General features: G+C 41.1%; 2 protein-coding genes across 3 annotated transcripts; both read left to right on the forward strand.

Annotated features, from left to right (window-relative positions):
• The first annotated feature begins 372 nt into the window (after nt 1-372).
• commd3 (COMM domain containing 3) lies at nt 373-6,032 on the forward strand. Its single transcript, XM_033639137.2, has 8 exons — nt 373-551; nt 1,338-1,449; nt 3,914-3,977; nt 4,070-4,104; nt 4,811-4,871; nt 4,947-5,003; nt 5,105-5,158; nt 5,799-6,032. Exons 1-8 carry the CDS (start codon nt 413-415, stop codon nt 5,856-5,858), a joined length of 582 nt encoding a protein of 193 aa, XP_033495028.1. The 5' UTR covers nt 373-412; the 3' UTR covers nt 5,859-6,032.
• A 451-nt stretch (nt 6,033-6,483) lies between these two features.
• bmi1a (bmi1 polycomb ring finger oncogene 1a) lies at nt 6,484-18,713 on the forward strand. Of its 2 annotated transcripts, none has more exons than XM_078162568.1 (10): nt 6,484-6,605; nt 11,098-11,233; nt 11,450-11,546; nt 12,293-12,348; nt 12,957-13,004; nt 13,197-13,305; nt 14,755-14,800; nt 15,125-15,223; nt 15,408-15,488; nt 17,444-18,713. In XM_078162568.1, the coding sequence occupies exons 1-10, from the start codon at nt 6,597-6,599 to the stop codon at nt 17,813-17,815; spliced, it is 1,053 nt and encodes a 350-aa protein (XP_078018694.1). In that variant the 5' UTR covers nt 6,484-6,596; the 3' UTR covers nt 17,816-18,713. The 2 variants fall into 2 exon arrangements, with proteins under 2 accessions (XP_078018694.1, XP_033495024.1); XM_033639133.2 differs by lacking the exon at nt 6,484-6,605 and adding an exon at nt 7,176-7,527.
• Nucleotides 18,714-20,008: the final 1,295 nt, after the last annotated feature.

The raw sequence follows: 20,008 nt of genomic DNA on the forward strand, positions 1-20,008 counted from the left end.
AATTAATGGCCTTTATAAAATGCTGCCATAATATTATAATAAAGTCCCAGTGTCCTCAAATGAGGATTTCCTCATTAACAGCATCTTAGCTTGTTACTATGTCTATAATTTGTGTGCAGTAGCCTATTAAACTACAGATGCAGCCTAACTAAACACAAATAAGCAAGTTTCAACCAACAGGTTTTGCAGCTTGTCCACTTTTGTGTCGTCATCAGCTGTAAACTTAAGCAGAGTGACGTAAGAGGTGCAGCAAACCAAAAATGTGAGGACGCAAACCCACAATCTTGCTCGCCCTCATCCACCCTCAGTGGTTTCCCCACTCGCAGCTCCTCAGCTCAGCCCTCTGCTGCTCCACACGCTACATCAGCTGATCCGTCACGTGGTCTGGTGTCGTGGGTCACCCTCTTGCAAAATGGAGTTGTCTGAGTCTGTGCAGAGAGGGCTGCAGTCTCTCGCCGACCCGTCCGCCTTCGACCACAGCAGCTTCCAGGTGCTGCTGGACGTGTCCTACCGGAGCCTGCTCTCCTCTCACGGCGACCCGGGAGTCCTCGGTGAGCTGCCGCCTCTCTCTCCCTGCCTCCGCCGCCGCTGCTGCTTTTGTCTCGGCTGTTGCTTCCGGTTTCTCTCCGTGTGGATGTGTGGAGGAGCTGCGTCGATGTTTGCGGATTTGTACGATTCCCCACGGCAAGCTGCGAGTTTCTCCAAACCGGATTGTTTGTATAAAGATCTTTAATGAGGCGCAGTGGTGGTGGAGCAGATCAGATGTTAACCCTTTCTGCTGCCTGCTTTACATTCAGCAGCAGTCACACAGTCACCACTCGGGATGCCTTTTGTCATTTAAACCGGCATCAGGTCTGCTCAGCATATTTTGTGAGACTATTTCAGTCAAGATCAGTCAAAACTGATCATGTAGACACATCCGAGTGTTCGCTTTACGCGCGCGTTGCAGATCTGCAGCTCTGTGTGCCGCACATATTTGGATTTATGCAATAAATATAAGATATGCAAAATAACAGCACACATCTCATGCAATAGTTGCACTCCGACTTTTTCATGCTTGCTCCTTTTCACGTGTTGTCCAACTCCGAGTCCTTATAATGGCAGAATTATATACAAAGTGAAATGTCCACCACACAAACAAACAAAGGACCCCTGGCTGATGCAGCTGAGGGGCCCCATTCACATGCAAATCATCATTGATTCCCATTCCGCACGTCAATCTGGAGAGCACAAGTATGGATCGCGGATCATTTCTACCGATCTGCTGGCTCCATAGAGGAGAAAATACTGAGCTACCTGCAGAGCCGCGTCCTCACACCGTGTGTTTGTGCCTACAGATCAGCCCGAGCTGAAGCACATCGACCAGATCCTGCTGAAACAGAATCACGCTGCAGCCACCACCTTCGTGTTGGAGGCTGTCAAACAAAACGCAGACAAGTCGACTATAAGGTAGGCGGCACGAGCCAGATGAGGGTTTCCTGTGACATGTAGGATATGCTGCTGTCACCCCCCTGCACGGGCTAAAAATAGCCTCAGTAGTTGACAGTATAAGGGTATAAAAATGTGCTCATGTCAGTGTGACAGGAAGCATGTTGCTCTAGATCATAGTGTGTGCATGTGTCTGACCATGTGAGGAACTAATGGGACCTGCTTTTTGCATCTTCATGAACTTAAAGATTGCAGAAATTAATTTATGAAATATGTTAACTATATTTCCTGTAAAGCTACACGAAGCTATATCACAGTAAAATATTGTACATTTAAAATACAGCAAAGCAATGTGATTTAGCCGTGTTGTTGTGCTCTGAATGTATGGCCTATGTCCAGATGTGTAACTGTTTTTTTTCTTTTATATTGTTTTTTCAAGCAAAACAAACAACAGCAATAATGATGATTAAAAAAAAAAAACATACAACCAATAAAATACACCACAGAAAGCTACACCAAGACAGGACAAAGGGAACGAGGATAGAGGGAACACAACCAAGGCAGAGCATTATATACATAGCCTACATGAAAGCATATACATGCATGATGGATATTACATGGTACATTTCATAAATATCAAATTATGTGCACTAGTTAACACCTCACATTATAAGAGAGGGTGCAGCTCATCAGTACCTCAGGTTACAGTATACGGGCCCCGAATTTTCATGTAGATTCTTGAGTCCTTCATAGGAGGAGATTTTAGCGGCCCTTCACCAATATATCTGTCACAGCACTATCCTGCACCGTAAGATCTCCTTAGTGTTAAGCCCATTTCTTTCTCAGCACCCAATAGACAAAGCATTTGTATCTGTACAAGTGCAGAGGGCTTCACTGCATTGATGAAGGCAATAATCTGAGCCCATAGAAGGTCTATCATGGGGCATGAGTACAACATATGTAAAAGGGTGTCACAGCTCAGTTTCTCAGTTCTAACTGTGCCATTTTACTTGGCGTCAAAGAAATCCTATTGATGATTTTGTATTCATCAAGCATGTCTGGTTTTCTCTTGATACTTTAAACCACAATCCAATAATTCCTCCCCATTAGTTGTTCCACTAGTTATCTCCTCCCCAGATGTCCCTCTCACGGCATCTCTTTAGGCCATCTAAACTAGGTGGTGTGGCTGAGAGCTTCTCAAGAGGTTATAAAAACATGATGGTCTGGGATGTCCTGCTAATGTACCAGCCAAGTTGTTGTTAGGTTTTTTTATGATTATCATTATTAAGCAACTTTTGAATCTGTCTGCAAGTGTATTAGAACTAAAACTGTAAATGGCTGCAAATCAATTTAAATAAAGTAATGGATGTGAGTTATTTGTCGTGTTGGTCTGAGTGCAGTGGTAGCTTATCATTAAAATACAGTTTCTCATAATTGTACATCTACATTGTCTTAACATGTTGATTTTTTTGTCATTGGCTTAGGGTGTTTATAGTTAGAGAAGAGAGGGTGTTTTTCTGATCATCGTCAGAGTTGTATTCAGGATATAGAGCAGGGGTGTCAAACTCATTTTAGTTCATGTGTCACATACAGTCGCATTTGATCGCAGGTGACCAGTAAAACCATTGCATAATATCCTAAAAATAACAAATGCCTTCAGTTTTTTTAACATTTCTTTTGTTTCAAGATTTTAAAAATGCTCTTCCATTCACAAAACAGATGACAAACAGCCTGTGATGTCGTCAGAAGAATAAATGCAATTTCATAGTATTTCTCAGTTCTTCCACATTCAGTCAGTCGACACCTCGCTGTCATTACATGTGCATTTTTATATACATTTCCACTCCTGTGTTGTAATCCTGACATCACAGCAAACTGAAGCGAAAGAAAAGAATTCTGGTCGGGGTGGAGAAGCCTCTGAAGCAGCTATTAACTGTTTAACTTGCTCCTAAAATCTGGCACCTCTCAGCCTTCACATGTGCATCACTATTAAGTGTGCAAAGCTATCCAGTGGGCCGGATTGGACCCTTTGGCGGCCGGTTCTGGCCCCCGGGCTGTGTGTTTGACACCCCTGATATAGAAGATAAACATGTGCGACAGATGTGCATGTGTGTGATCATCCAACAAACAGACACCAATATACAGCTGAAGAATCATTTAGACATCAATGGAAGTATTTTTATTTATTTATTTTGTATTTATTTTTTTGTACTTCTCAGAAACCCTTGAGTTTTCAGGCTGTCTTAAATTTCCCCACATCCTAAAATGGCTTTTTAACTGTGATTACAACCCCTCTTCACTTGGACAAGCAACATTCATACATTCATGGGATAAAGTAGCTCTGATGTATTTGTTCCTGTGTTGTCTCTTTGTTTGGAAAGGTAAAAACTGTCTGGGTTACAATTAAAACTCCACTTTAACCCTTTCCAAAAATATGAATGAAATTGAGTTTTTTGAAAATCTAAAGGTTGTTTCCTTCTTGCAGCTCGTGCCTTGAAGAACTCACATTCAGCGCAGAGAGAATAGAAATATTCTGTAGCACACACCAGGTGACAAACATTTATTATAACATTTATTATTTGTTGCATGTAGTCTTGTGGCTGTGGCTGACCTGCCCATTGATCCATGTTTTGTTTTACAGAAACATAAAAAAGAACTGGAGCATCTGTTAGCAAGGTAAGCATGAGGAGGTTTGTGGAGGTGATGGTGTTATTTTTGAGTTTGATGCAAACTGATGATGATGTAAGTGGAGCACTGGATATTTTTAAACCTGCATGATTGTATTTGAACGATTTTGCTCACTGGTTGTTCACTGATGATCACAAACTCAACGTTTATCCATTTTTTATTTGACTCCACGTCACTGATGTTGATTTATGGTATCACGTGGAAAAAACGCACGGATCAACATGTGGGAACACAAACCGTTTAGACGCAGTTTTAAAGCATTAAAGCAGATAAATCGAGGGAAGAGCCAGCCAGTTGTTGCTTCAGCCCACGCCGAGCAGAGAGGGTCGAGAAGGACACGGAGTGTGATTAATTGCAATGTAAACGCTGCTTTATGACGCGCCATAAACAAACTCTCTTTGTGAAAGAGCCACATTGTCTCCAAACTGATTTAGAACTGTTGCAAACAAGCGGCCGATTCATAAAAAACACGGAAAGTCTTTTAATCCCACACTCAGAAAAATGTGTGATACACAGAGCAGTGGGACATGTGGTTTAATAACCTTAAATGGTTATTTAGTAAATGCTGGAAAGCTTTAGAGAACCGGCCAAAAATGCTCACGAGACAATTCTGCTCTTTCTTTATAGCCTTGCTCCAGGTTTTCTGTTTAATCTCTACTTGATGCAGTAAAACATTTTCTGTCCCTCTCCACAGCATAGGAAGGTGTCCACCACAGATCACTGACGCGTCATGGCGCCTACAATACCACGTGAAGGTACATACAGCAAGTTTTGGAGCACTTTTGTTGCGCACTTTCTTGCTTCAAACTAAAATGTTGTGTCCTTTACAGAACGGGCAGGTCGATAAGGTCAACGAGCCTTTCTACTTGATTTCACTGAACACTGAGGTAAGACTCCAACACATGTTTATGCCTCCACTTTCACGGATTTTCATGGATGTGTGTGGTGCGTTTCTGTGCGTAAAACGACGATTTGTTCCTTTTGTTAGAACGAAGGATCCCCGGAGGATATCAACTTTACATGCACAGTGGAGCAGCTACAGGTCAGAGGAAGGATCTTTTTTTGTCTTTATATGCTGCTATTTTATCTTCTCTTCGTGTGTCATTTTTATTCCAGGGCTGGACCGTTTTGCAGTTGTATCTTTGCAACTTTTACGCACCACATTCAGCCTCCTTATGAATAAATGATTGCTGCAGGGTTCTCCTCTTCAGACAGGGCAACCTCCAAAGAAAATAGACGTGTTAAATTGCATCTTATCTATGCGTTTGACATGATACATTTTTTGTCTGCACATGAAATTGATTTTCAGAGCTGCAGCCAAACATTAAATATGAAATAAATCCAGACCCGATAGATTGTATTAATTATGGGCATTGTGCGTCATCGCTGAAGCCTGAATGAGATTATAAAGGTCCACTGTGACCTCGGCTGCTTTCTGTGTGATGGCTGACCTGTATTTAAATCATGTGGACTGTGATCAGATTCACGATGCAAAATATTTGGTTGATTCAATTCGGGTGTTAGTCTAATGTGGCAAGGCTGAATCCAAAATTCTGAACGCACACTTAATTTGTTTAACTCGTATTTATAATGAGTATAATAACCTGAATATTATTTATTTGTATTTTATTTTTTCGCCGGACATGTTCCTTGTTGAAAGTGATCAGTGATTTTGTTTGCAGGATTTGGTGGGGAAGCTCAAAGACGCTGCCAAGAGTGTGGAGAAAGCCAGTCAGATGTGATGCCGGTGTCCAGTTTCCTCACCACAAAGCACTGAACTTCATCAGTTTTCCAGCGGCATTGCTCACCTCTTTATAGCCTTCTTTTGTACCTGCAGATCGACATGACGTGTGTGCATGTGAGAGAAAGACCATTCCAAGTTGTGTGTTTTAATTAAAAGTGAGAAAAAAATCAAATCCACTTTGTGCTTTGAATGATTTCACGGTTTGATGTACTGACAAGGATCAAAGTGTCTTTGGGAATTCACATCTGGGCATGAAAATATTTTTGATAAATACAGTGGATGTCATTGTGTCAGAGAGTTTGAATATGGAGCCAATGAACTTCTAGGTTTGTGTTTTGTCAACACTTAGGAGCCTGAGTAGGATTTTTGCCATAGTTTCATGACAGCAGTGTATTTAGTTTCCTGCAGCATTTGTTGCAACAAGAGGCTCAGCTCAGCTTTTTCTGGAGGACTGGGAGAAGCAGAATCCTGCATCCAAGTTCAAAGCTCCTCAGCTGGAGCACCACAGCAGCTCAGATTCCATAAACATCCGAGATGCCTTCATTTGTAGCGGCGCTGGCTGAAGGATAAAGGCTTCAATTCATCAAGTGGAAGTTGCGGCGCATTTTTCTCTTTCTTTTTTTTTTTCTTGCAGATGTCAGGACAGCCTGTGACAAAGGTTTGACACCAGAGCCATTTGTCACATGGACGTGTTTTAACCAAGTGCGTGGGTCTTTGAAAGCAGCAAAGCACAGGGATGAATAAGGTAGCCGCCTGGTGCTCCTAACAGTTTGCGTGGAGAAGATTGAGGCATTTTTGACGGTCGAAACGACACGATCGCGTGTGAGTGCGTGTGCTGCAGTTATTTTTAACATCAGAGAGACGAGGGCACACCATCAGTAGCCTACTTTCTAAACGCCTCTAATCATAGTGACCTTTGAGCGAAATAAGGATACGCAAAGTGCATGGATTGCGCCTTTTGGAGGTGAAAAGTGCATCAAACTGTGTGAATGTGTAGGCTGTTATGGGTTATTTAAAATCATGCGTCATACATTAGACACAGAATACACCGACAGTAATTTTTATGCGCCCTTAAGCAGCTGCCTGGTGTCCTTTCAGCTCCGGTGAAGCCCAAACTGTTTGGTAGTTTATGCGATTTGGTGATGAAAATGCGTTTAAAATGTACATGTGTGTGTTTCCTGTGTTATTTTATATCATGCGTAGTAGATTGGCAGAAACTGCATACACCGACAGTAATTCCTAGGCACCCTTAAGCAACGGGACCACGTGACCAAAGCGGGGCGGTCGAACTACAAGCCATTTTGGGGACGGTGTCAGTTTCCACGGAGCACACACACACTGCTGCATTTTACTGGGGGTGAAGCGGATATTTTGGAGGCAAAGTTATCGGTGCCGAAGTAGGAGCCTTCCCGAGCCGAAGCCGGAGGACTGGGCTGCGTTGGAGCCGCGAATCGGATACGCTCGCAGCGCGCAAGCGGCGAGGAAAAGAGGAGTTTTATTCGCACATCTGAAATGCGCTCCGGTCCGCCGTGCGCTCTCCGCCACTGACAGCGTCTGCAGCCTGCTTCAAGATGGCGGCTCGGCTCCTATTCATTTTCTGCTGATCGCCTCCCAACTTTCATTGTCTATTCGTCTCAAGACCCACCGATCCCCAGCCGAGCCTCCAGGTATGTCTTATTCGATATCGTCTCTAACTAACGCGGGCACAAGGAGAGGTTTGGGATCGGTGCTTTTGTGTTTTTCCACGTAGCGATCCAGCGGTGGATGTGGAGCTTTCAACGGTGGCTGCAGCGATCACCGACGTGGAGCTCCGTGTGTGTCTGCGCACCACTTTTTAAGCAAAACATGTTCCCCTCTCGGGCACGGACGCAAATTATGATCCACGCACACGCACTGTTGCATTATCTACTCTCCAGTGATGCGTCCGTATAAGTTGATCGGGGTTGGGGTTTGTGTTGCGTCGTTGGGATTTATGTAAAGAGGGAGATCTCGGGCGAAGCAGGCTGGGTTGGCTGAGATGTTAACAGCAGCAAGTGCTCCAAACGGTCCCTCTGTCTTCATACTTCCATACAGCGTCTTTATTTTATAGAGTTGGGATGTTTAGGGTGTTGGGAACAGGGTGCTGTGCTGCTTTTGGGTGTATGTGACTAAATGTTGGTTTTATTAACTTAACTTGGATGGCTCCCATAAACGTGACAATGAGGCAAACCATTTCGATTGTGCATAAATGTTTCATGACGGCTGCTCGGTAAACACTGGATCATTGTTAAACACGCACTGTGGCTGTTTATGTCTCGGTGTGTGGTTATCTTTAATCAGATGGATGGTTGGGTTTTGGAGAAATTTAAAAAAAAATGTGGGCGACACGTCGGCCAGGATACAAAAGGCTGCTTGTGTGTCACAAGCTGCCAAAGCATCTTGTAGTTTCACTTTATTTCACTCATGCTGTATCCAGCAGAGATGTGTGTTTGCTGACATGTGAGCTCGTTATGGATTTCCATATTTTCACCTTCATATGGCGAAATGCTGGCGCGCTGTGGGGCTGTGGATGTGGTGCCACAGCACAGGCAGACAGGAGCCAGGGCTTCTGCCTCTTGGGGGATAAAAAATTATCATTTTACTCATGAATGCTGTTGGGCACCCTGTGTGTGCTTAACGGGTTAAAATTAATGTATTTTCCCCCACTCGGGTGTGCAGGTTGACAGCCTCACAGGTCTGTGCACACTGGATGGTTGACAGTGTGCGATGAGCACAATTTAACACAACAAACCAATTCCTGTTTGCATTGACTTCAATGCGTCACAGTCCTGTGGTCAATCAGGAATTTCCCTTTGTTTATTTGACGATTTTCATAATTGACTGACAGCGGTTAATATGAGGTCTTGGGTTTTTTTCCCCATTGCCGATTTTAATTGGGTTATTTCTAGCTGCTGTTGATTTACGCATATAAGGGGGAACCTTTACAAGAGGAACTGCTCCCGTTTTGGGAATAAATGAGGTTTGGGCGAGGGGAAAATCTCCCTCATTTGTTGTCGCTTTATTGGGAGAATTAAAGATTCAGCAGCGGGTTTGATTTAATTGATGATGTGTTACCAACGCCGACTCCATAATTAAACCTATGTGTCCATATGAAGAGAGCAGCCTGTGTGGTGTATGGTTGCATCATCTGTGCAGGCTATACAATCAGTCTTCATGGTCATCTTTTAACAGGCTTGATTTGATGTGTACTGTGGCGTTTGTTGGTTGGTGCTGCAGCCATTACGCAGGATTCGTTCCCACTGTGAAGAAACTTCTGTGAATTTGTCTGATGAAGTGAGCTGCCACAGCACGCATGGACAGCAGTTGTCCAAACACAAGTCAATCGATTAATGATGCAACAGGCTCCCTGCATATATGTGGACATTATCCATCATTAACTGTGTGTGTGGGGTTGCTGTCCAAACTTGCCCACAGTGGTGTGATCAAAGAGGGTCGGTTGGAGCATTGTGCCGGCTGTGGCACCGTAAAGTAACCGTGAGCTGGACAGAGAGTCACCTCCTCATGTCCAGTCTGCAGACTTTTAATGACTGCTGCTTTTATTTCTTTAAATGACAGCAAAGGGCGCCCTGGACTTTTATTACAGCCCAGTTTTTATTAATACCGATTGAGTTTATTGTCCAATCTTCCAACTCACATCCGTCTCATGCCTCAGAAATACTGCTCAGCTGGAAATACGGTGATACTTTGGCATTTTAGGACCGAATTCACCGTTTTGTGTTTTGTCACAACCGCGTCTGTGGAGTTAAAAGCTCGTTGGCGCAAAGTCCAAGCGGTGTTGGTGTCTAATAAAGACTCCGTGTGTTAGTTTAGTTGAGAATGGCGCAGAATAAATAAGTATGATCCGGTGTGCGCTTCAACTTCAGCAGTCGCTGCTGTCTGGCCATGTTGGTGCTGCACGGTGCTGGTTATCGCGCACACGCCATGAAAAACACGGCGCAAAGCGAACCAGAATAAAGCCGAGATTATTCCCCGAGTTGGACACACGGACTCCCTCCCCCCGTGGTCCGGTAAGATTTGGGAAGCTGGTGTAAAACGTGTCGGTTAGTGGTTTTATTTGCCCCCCCCCCCCTTTTCGAAGGAAACCCCGCAGCCCGTTGAACCGATACGGGTTTTTTTTCCTCCACAAAATGGCAGCCGTGTTGTCGGCAGCCTGGCAGTCCAGCCGCTGTCTGTGTGCGCGGAGGGACGGAGGAGCCTCCGGTCCCTCCTTACTCCCGCTCTGCACACCGGCAGCTCGTCGTGCTGTTGTTTTGGTGAGACGTCCTGCCTTGTTCTGGAGACTGGCGGACAGCCATGTGGGCTTAAAAGCAAAAGGAGTTGCCATAGAAACGCTCAGGTTTCCCCATAGCCTGTGTGGCACACCTGACGCAGTGAATGGGTGTCTCCTATCACCCCCTCTCACCCCGGGGCGCCACAGACCCCGTGCCTAATATTATTTTCCACCAAAAAATTCTCAATTTCGACAAAACTGTCATGTTTTTAAAGTGGAGCGGCCACAAAATATCCAATTTTACTGAGAGGTGTGTGACACAGATGGCAAATATATCATGAAGGGTAGCCTAGATTCATGTTTAACGCGTAATTGGTTCGATTTGTTTTATAGTTATTAGCCTATAATATATATATTCCTGTCTCAAATTACACTTTCAGTCCATTTTGGCACAGTTAAGCGCCGCATTACGCGTTTAACACCACATTATCCACACCGATTCTGCAGAATGCGTCCAAATCAGGACGCATGCAACCTTGAATATTCTGTCTCTTTTATGGAGCTGAGAAACCTCTTAATTAAAGCGGGTGTGTGGGTCAACCAGCTCTGCCCTGTTCCTCTGATGCTGCCATGTGTTAACCCACGCTGATTTAAGATGAAGCGGAGGAGAGAGGAGCGCGCAGCTCCATCGATCTCTCCGTGCAAGTGATTGATTTATGATTACCCACTGCGCCTTGGTCAGGTGACTCCGTGGCGCTGCCGCCTATCAATCCGCCACCGAGCTCCTTCCCCTTTGCTTATTATGGGATTAGCATAAAAGATAATGTTGCTTTAACACAGTCAAACAAACAGCAGTTTTTTTCCCTTCTCCTCCAAATGGTCCCTCTCTCCGCTGTTGTAAAAGAAACCTGTAGCCCATCTGATCCCTGCTCGCCGGCCATGCATGCATTGTTTTGACTTGCTCCTTTTTTTCCCTCCTTCCACGCAGGATTGTTGTTCCCCTTCTCTCAACATGCATCGGACCACAAGGATAAAGATTACCGAGCTCAACCCTCACCTCATGTGCGTCCTGTGTGGAGGATATTTCATAGACGCAACGACCATCATCGAATGTCTTCACTCATGTGAGCAAACAGACATTTTCTGGTGCTAACAGGAATCTCTCCCTCATGTTTCCCTGCACACACACTTTGATTTTAACTGTTTACTGTCAAAGCTGCAAATGAGATTTCTCTTTGACAACAAGTCCTTAAACCAGCTTTAACCTCACCCACTCAGATTCAGGATATCCTCTCAGATCACATCTGATTGACAGTTTTTCTTTTTTTTTTGGTTTGCAGTTTGCAAGATGTGCATTGTGCGCTACTTGGAAACCAGCAAATACTGTCCCATCTGTGATGTACAAGTGCACAAAACCAAGCCTCTGCTCAACATAAGGTGAGAACTGTGCTTATTAAATTTTCTGCATCTTTTCCCCCAGTTTCTGTTTATTGTTTTTGAATATAGATTTTATTTATTGAGGCAAAGGAGTCTCTCCTTAAGAAGCCGTATCCAGTGGAGTGAACTGTTGCACATTCATATACTTTTTACACTCATTCTAACATTGTTTTCATGTATTGTGGTTGCTTTTTAACGCACCCTGGGTTTTAACAGATCTGGGGAAAACTGCATTCTCCTACTCTGCACCTTGGACATGGAGCAATCTCCAAAAGATCCAAAATTAGAAATATATATATCCACTGATGAATTTAAGGGCATCACAAAGAACGTGGTGACAGAGACATATGCTTGTTTGTCTTGAGGCCACTATGTTTGAATAGTTTTATATGTTGCATTTGTTGCCAGGTCTCTCTTGTAAAAAAAGATTTTCAATCTCAGTGGGACTTCCTGCTTAAATAAAGCTTAAATAAATAAATAAAAATGTTAGGCAGCTACAACAGTAGTTTAAACATCCTTTGTTTCCTCTTCTTGCCCTTTGTGGTTTTCCCTTTTGTTTCCCTGTTAAACAGTAGGATCAGCCAGTGATTGGTTACAAATACACAAGACACAAGAAACATAAATGTGCAAATCTTCTTATAAGCTTGGTTGAACTGGAACGCTCTTCTTTTTGGTAGTGTGAGCTGCAACTGTTAAATATTCCTCTGTCTCAGTGACTTGACTGAAGTTTCTCTTCCTCTCTGTAGGTCTGACAAAACTCTACAGGACATTGTGTACAAGCTGGTCCCTGGCCTCTTCAAAAGTAAGAGCTGTAGACAGTGTGGCTGTATCTGGCGTGTGTTTACTTTCATTCTGATTCTGCATCTGCACACATTCTCCAGCCCTCCTTTGATCAGTCCTTTCATTTGTAGTCAGCCATGCCGGATCACCACACAACTCCTGCAACTCAGAAGTGAAGAAATAAAAATGGATACAGTTTATGTTTTATATTATGTTACACACATTCATTTAACTTGATCAAAACAGTTTGGATTTTCAGTGTTTTTCACTACGTTTGTAATCTGTTACAAGAGCGATGCTGTGGTTGCAGAGCCGAGATCATATCTGCTGCCATATCTTTGTCAGTCTGTGTCATGCTGATTGAACCTCTCAAAAAATAGGTCAGGCAAAACTCCACTCCTTTAAATGGCTAGTCACCGTTACAACACTCCTACGGGGGAGAGTAATATGATGAAATGGATGTGTGAGGTGTGTCAGGAATTGAAGCATTAATTTTGTGACTTGTTACATCTCTACCACTGCTCTGATGTGATTTCTGTTACTGTGTAATTTAACAACTAGATTTAATTTTCTGTCAAAACTGAGAAGGTGAACATGCTTGTAACTGCTCGTCTTTCTAAACATCCTCAGATGAAATGAAGAGGAGGAGAGACTTTTACGCGGAGCACCCTGTAGATGGTGAGTTAGAAAGCATGCTGTTTGTGTTAGAGAAGTTTTGGATGAAATAAAATGCTTAATTTTCTCTCTGTAGGTGTTTCACCGCAGATCAGTGGTCCTTATTATGTTTTTGTTTCGTTGTTTATTTTTCTAATTTCCATTCATCTGTGTGTGTGTGTGTGTGTGTGTGTGTGTGTGTGTATTTGTGTACAGCGTCTAACGGATCAAATGAGGACCGTGGAGAGGTGGCAGACGAGGACAAGAGAATAATCACAGATGATGAGATCATCAGCCTCTCTATTGAGTTCTTTGATCACAGCAGGTAGGCTTTGTTTTTTGGTTTTGTTCCCATATTTACTGATGCTGCATTTTTTTAACGTATGAGTGCTCGTTCTTGAGAGAGAAGCAAAGGTTATATTTATTACAGTTATAGTGACGGTTAAATTATGTAATTATAATATCATAATATGCCTAAGAAAACATTTAGGGATGTGTGTTGTCATGTGTGTGACCTGAGCTTGTTTAGATTTGAAACACATATTGTCTCAGAGGGACACTGAATTATAATTGATCAGATCCAGCTTGTGTTCATGGACCCATCAAGACCCTCTGCTGTCCTGCATCAGGAAGCATTCAGTCCTTACATCCTGCACGTTTAGTTTTCCTACTGTCCAGCACAGTAGATATACAGCTCAGTCATATCCTGCTAAATTACGTCATATACACACATTTCCCTCAGGTTAAAAAATTGGCTTTTTCCCAATAATGGTTTCAGGATATCACTTTGTCACCATGTAGGCTCCTTTTTAAGGAAGTGACTGATAGATATTAACAGATTGTCCCTCACCCCTCACTGTGTCAGCCTTAATCACATTATTTCAAGATATTTTTCTGTATTTTCTTGTAATTATTTTATATTTTGCAATGTGTCAACCTTTTTAAAAAAATAAAATAAAATAAAAATTCAAGGCTGTTGGCATGAGTCATAAGCCACATTTGCGAGTGTCAAATATAGTTTCAAGAAAAGAAAAAAAAAACTTCAGTAAGGCTGTATGTGGGGGGGGAAAAATAAAGCAATAAAGTGTACTCTTCGTACTCTTCATTCCAGTGGTAAATCATGTCCACTATATATATCTCATGTAAAATATCTTCTTGTTTTTGCTATTTTAGCCTGTTACTGCAGGTAGATATGATGTTGGCATATGAAAAGTTAAAATATACAAAAATATAAATATTAGAAATTTAAAGTTGTTGGTTTGATTCAGAAACCCTTCAAGTCTAAAGTTGTTATATATTATTGTGGGTCTAATAACTGTCCAACAACATACAACAACAAAGGCCCTGGAACTGAAACAGTGGGTTAATGCAGTGGTGGAAACAGCATCTTATGAATGTTTGCTCAGTAGAATAAATGGCAATCGGGAGACAGAAGTATTTCCTTGGGACTAGTTATGGACTCATATCAAAATGGAAGATAAGCCCACATATTTATGATCCTGCTCTGTGATTATGTGACCCTGTAGAGTGATGTATGAGGACGCATGTGTGACATGTTTTTGTTTGTTAGTTTGTTTCCTTCTAGACTCATTTGTTAATTTTCTTTATGTCCTGGAGTCCACCTCCATATGATGCTTGTATGCCTGGAAAATAATATACGTATGCCATGTACTGAGCCTTTTAATCCAATAAAACCTTGAATTATAAAAAGAAAAACATAAATATCACAGAGCTGTAAAGTGATGAACATTTTCTCTGTTTTCATTCTGTGCAGACTGGGAGGTTCAGTGGAGGACAAGCAGTCTAAAGATCAGAATACGGCAAGTTGATTTTGGCCACATTCTCCTCTCTGTCAGCATGATTATATTTCTTGTTAACAGAACAATATAAGAATGACACATGCTGCAGATTCCTTTTTAAAGCAGCCAAATTTTTTTAATTTTCCCCTTTTGTGAAATCCATCACATTTTAACTAAACATTTCCTTTTGAAAAATGGCCACAGTGTTTTTGTAAAGCAAATTATTTTCCTGCTTTTAAGGTGGACCAGTGTGCAGTCATTTAGATGCTTAGTCACTCTCTACAAATCCACCTTCATACAAATATATTTTCCTGTGTGTAATTTTCAAATGCTTGCAATGTGCAGGTGGCAAACAAGAGGTACCTGCAGTGTCCAGCAGCCATGACAGTCATGCATCTGAGGAAGTTTCTGCGCAGCAAAATGGACATCCCAAACGCCTACCAGGTCTGTTTGTTCATTTATTTATTTATCTAACTTTCTCTCTAATAAAAACTGGACATTTAAGCTTGAATATGAGCTGCTGTCAATCCAAGGGAAATGTTATATTTAATTTTATTTCAAACTTTTATTTAAATGCAGTTACTGTTCGATTGAAATTAAAGTGTACTCATTTTTATTCTCTCTGTAGGTTGAAGTCATGTATGAAGACGAGCCTCTGAAAGATTACTACACGTTAATGGATATAGCGTACATCTACACTTGGAGAAGGGTACGAGATCTTAGACTTGATTTCAGTTGATTTGTTTAAGTTGTCTAACAGTCATAAATCAACTGTTTATATTTTTGCCTTTTTACATGTGATATTGTACTGATCATTTGAAGACATCTGCACTGTCGGATATATTTACCTGCTGGGGCATACATTAAAAAACACCTTGTGATTTATTGTAAAAAAAAAAAAAAGGAAAAAAAAGAGGTGTTTATTACAGCAAAATATTCATTTTGAAATGAGTGTATCAAGATTTTATCATGCTAGATAATCAATTAAAGATCATGCATTTTGATTTAAGTTGTATCAAATATAGCAACACTGCACAGAAAAAAATATCTTATCATAGCCTATAAGGGTTCCTGCACCTTTGTTATAATTGGTGCACCAATGAGACACTAATGAGGTCGATTTTAAAAATATATTTTTCTTTTTTTCTTTAATACTTTTAAATCATAAGATACAGACTGAAGGAATGCTGTTGGATGGGGTATGGTATATGGACTACTGTATATTTCCAGCTTTTTAATTTTTGTTGTAGACCCACATGGTGGTTATTCCCAGAGAAATGGAAAAAAATGACCTGAAAATATATTTCGCCTAATAATTGTTACTAAGACGAGAGCGGTGATTCATCTGTCCTTCCGAATATATTTTCAAACATCACGCATTTTGATTTGATTTGCATCAAATATAGCAACACTGCACTGAAAAAAGTCTTGTTATAGCCTATAGGGGCTCCTGCACCTTTGTTATAATCAGTGCAGACACTAATGAGGTCGATATAAAAATATGTTTTTCAATATTTTTAAATCATAAAATACAGACTGCATGAATTGTACTGATGGATGGTACAATGATATATAGGCTACTGTAAATTTACAGCTTTTTAATTTGGCTTGTAGACCCACATGGTGGTTATTCCCAAAGGAATAGGAAAAAATGCCCTGAAAATATATTTAATAATTGTTAATAAGACAAGAGAGAGGTGCTTCATCTGTCCTTCAGAATATATTTTCAAATATCACACATTTTGATTAGAGTTGGATCAAATATAGCAACATTGCACAGAAAAAAATACATTGTCAGCCTTTGTTATAACTGGTGCAGACACTTGTGAGGTCAGTTTAAAAATATGTTATTTTTCAATAGGCTATTTTTAAATATTAAAATACAGACCTGCCTATTGTACATTTCCTGCTTTTTAATTTAGGTTGTGGTGGTTATTCCCAGAAGAATGGGAGAAAATGCCCTGAAAATATATTTAATAATTGTTAATAAGACAAGAGAGAAGTGCGTCATCTGTCCTTCAGAACATATTTTGATTAGAGTTGCATCAACTATAGCAACACTGCACAGAAAAAAAGTGTTGTTATAGCCTTTAAGGGTTCCTGCACCTTTGTTGTAATTGGTGCAGACACTAATGAGGTCAGTTTAAAATATGTTTTTATTTTTTCAATATTTTTAAATAATAAAATACAGACTGCATGAATGTTTTTGCGAGGGAATAGTCTGGTTTAGACACTGTTGTTTCGCGTACTGTAGTACATTTCCTGCTTTTTAATTTGGGTTATAGACTCCCATGGTCCCCAGAGGAATGGAAAAAATACGTGAAAATATATATTTGATAATTGTTGCTAAGACAAGAGAGAAGTGCTTCATCTGTCCTTCAGAATATATTTTGTTAATATAAGTGTTTGCTATTTTAATTTGGATTATTACCAGGTTTTTATTTGGCAGTAGATTAAAAAATAAAGTAATGAAAGAATATGAATGAATATGAATGAATGAATGAATATCAGCCTATTTGGATAAATGTATTTGGAGATAATTTTGTTGTATTAAAAATATGATGTCAAGAATATGTTTGAATTTAAGGTTATATTTATGATGCATTTGGTTTTGGTTCACTTGTTATAATGTTCACTTGTGTTTCTTTAATCCCTGTGTGGCAGAACGGCCCTCTGCCGCTGAAGTACAGAGTCCGGCCCAACTGTAAGAAGATGAAGGTGAGCCACGCGCAGCAGGAAGGCCAGAACAGCGCGAGCAGATCCGGTCCGGAGAGCGACTCCGCCAGCGACAAAGCCGGAAGTCCCGCCGGGGCTCCGTCCACGTCCTCGTCGCTGCCAAGTCCCGGCACGCCTGCGCAGTCTCCGCACCCGCAGCTCCCGCACGGCCCCAATAACTGGACCCCGGCCGCCCCCGCCCCCGCCCCTGCCGCCCCTTCGACCCCCAGCCGGTCCTTCACGCAGTTCGGCAGCGGCGGCAGCGGCGGCAGCAAACCCCGGAAGGTCTCCCTGAACGGCTCGGCGACCTCCTCCGGATGACGCGGGGCTCCTCACCGGACCAGCCAACGCCAGACACCCGCTCAGCTAATACTGTTTTCATGCCAACGTAGTTCCATTGTGTAGACAATGTTCTCTCTATTTCTCTCTCTCCATTTGTTGTTCTGAATATTATGGCATCATATGTAAGTTTAAACGTAGCGGAATCAGAGACATTTCAAAATAAAAGGACAGAGGAAGTCGGGTGGCGTGGGAATTAATATGAACGCAGATTTTGATGTTGATTAAAAAAAAAAAAGAAAGTTGGAAAGAAGGACGAGCATTTATCCCATTTTAAAGCTACATCTTTATTTTACAGAAGTGACTGAAGATAGACTTTTATATTTTCTTTTTTTCCAGATTAAACGTGTTTATCATGATTATTTCATGTGTGTTGGGATATTTTGAAACTGTCGGTTTAAACATGCATGCTCATGATGACACTTTTCTTTTATGGAAGAGGATTCTGCGTGTTTGGCCCCACGCGTCTCATTTTGACGGGTTTTTGGAAGTGTTTTCAGGCGCTGTTGGCTTCACGGGAAACCTGGAGGGAAGAATTCAACTTTAAATTGCCTTTTACTGGAAAAGTTTCTTGTAGCTGCAGTGGAATCGGATAGCTTATATCCTCCACTTCTTTAACACGTTACAAGCAGTTTTAGAGGATCCACGTGTAAATAGAAACAAAATGCATATTTAATCAGCGATGATGTTATTCTCTTATTCCCCCCTTTGTCCTGAGGGAATGACTTGGGCTCCTTGTTCGGCTCCATTTCATGCTCAACGACAGATGTTTTGATGTCTCCCGTGTTTTCCGTATTTGTATCGCTCGATTGTATGGACAACTTATTGTATTGTTACTGTTGCACAGTATAAAACATCTAAATAAAACATTTTACACTTATAGAGGAAGTCAGCTCTTTGTTTAATGGAGGCCCATCAGTCAGGCTGGTGTTTTGCATGAACAAATAAAGGAGTAATTGAAACGTGCAGACGGTGCAGAGCGCCAGATGTCAGCAGGGATGGAGATAACTCGGTTATGGAGGCCAGCTCTGCATCTCTGAGGTCTGGGCCGTGATCCAATCATGTTTCTGAATACACTCAATGAAGATGGAAGTCTTTTTGATTTCTGAGTTTGTATTGATGATTTATAACATGAGTAATTGCGTTTTACTGCACTGAGATGCAGCGGTTTTAAAGGAAAATTAACCAAGGACCCTGCGTAATTTGTCAACGAGGCAGCAGTTTACTATTTTATATTTCATAAAACAATTTCAGTGTGGGTTTTATTCTCAAATAACGCTCTTTGTCGCATTTTAGGCATTTTATAATTATAAATGCCACTAAAATGACGATTTTTTTTAAAATAATAAAATTTCTTTTCATTTTTAAAATTCTTTGGATCAAAATCTTTTATTTCGAAACTGAATTAATCATTAAAAAAATAAAAAATCAACATACACAGCTGCGATGTTTAAACCACAAAAAAAGACGCGTTAATAAAATCAAGCCTAACAAAAAAGCTTAAATATAAATAAATAAATAAATGTAACCTAGATAAGTCAGGCAGGCGGGCAGCAGGATTTAAGAGTGAATCAATTAAACTTCGGTGACAGAAGGAACATTATCAAACTATCAGCTGACGTGTTTTTCCATAACCAGTGTTTCACAGTGCAGCTTCACACCTCATAACATTATAAAGTCATAAAGTCATAAATCGAAAATAGGCCCATTGCTTTGTCGGATTTTAATACACCTTATAACCTTGTGTGGGGTTTAACTGAGTGATAATGGGGTTTCTTAAATTTAATATAATAATTATCCGTCGGTAAAAAATAAAAAACGCCCAAACGGAACCGACAACACGTCGCAGTTAGCCCATTTACTGTCTTTTTCTTTTAAATAATAACAAAATCTGAGAATAATCCGATTACAAATGCGAGTTGAAGATGTTGGTGGGCTCAATGTTTCTTTTAAATTACACATAAAAACAGGAAATTGTTGTTACTGTCACAGAAACTTTAAAAAAGGATAGAAAAAAGGAAAAAGTAGGCCCTGTAGGCGCAATAATAAATATTTAATCGGCACACTGCCATCTGAATCAGCTCATCTAAAATATATTTCATTCGGTCATTCAGTTGTACCAAAATTACTGGACTTTAATTTAATCATTCATTTATTACTGTTTAAGTGGCATTT

This window comes from Epinephelus lanceolatus, chromosome 20 (genome assembly GCF_041903045.1).
Source record: "Epinephelus lanceolatus isolate andai-2023 chromosome 20, ASM4190304v1, whole genome shotgun sequence".
Taxonomy (NCBI): Eukaryota; Metazoa; Chordata; class Actinopteri; order Perciformes; family Serranidae; genus Epinephelus; species Epinephelus lanceolatus.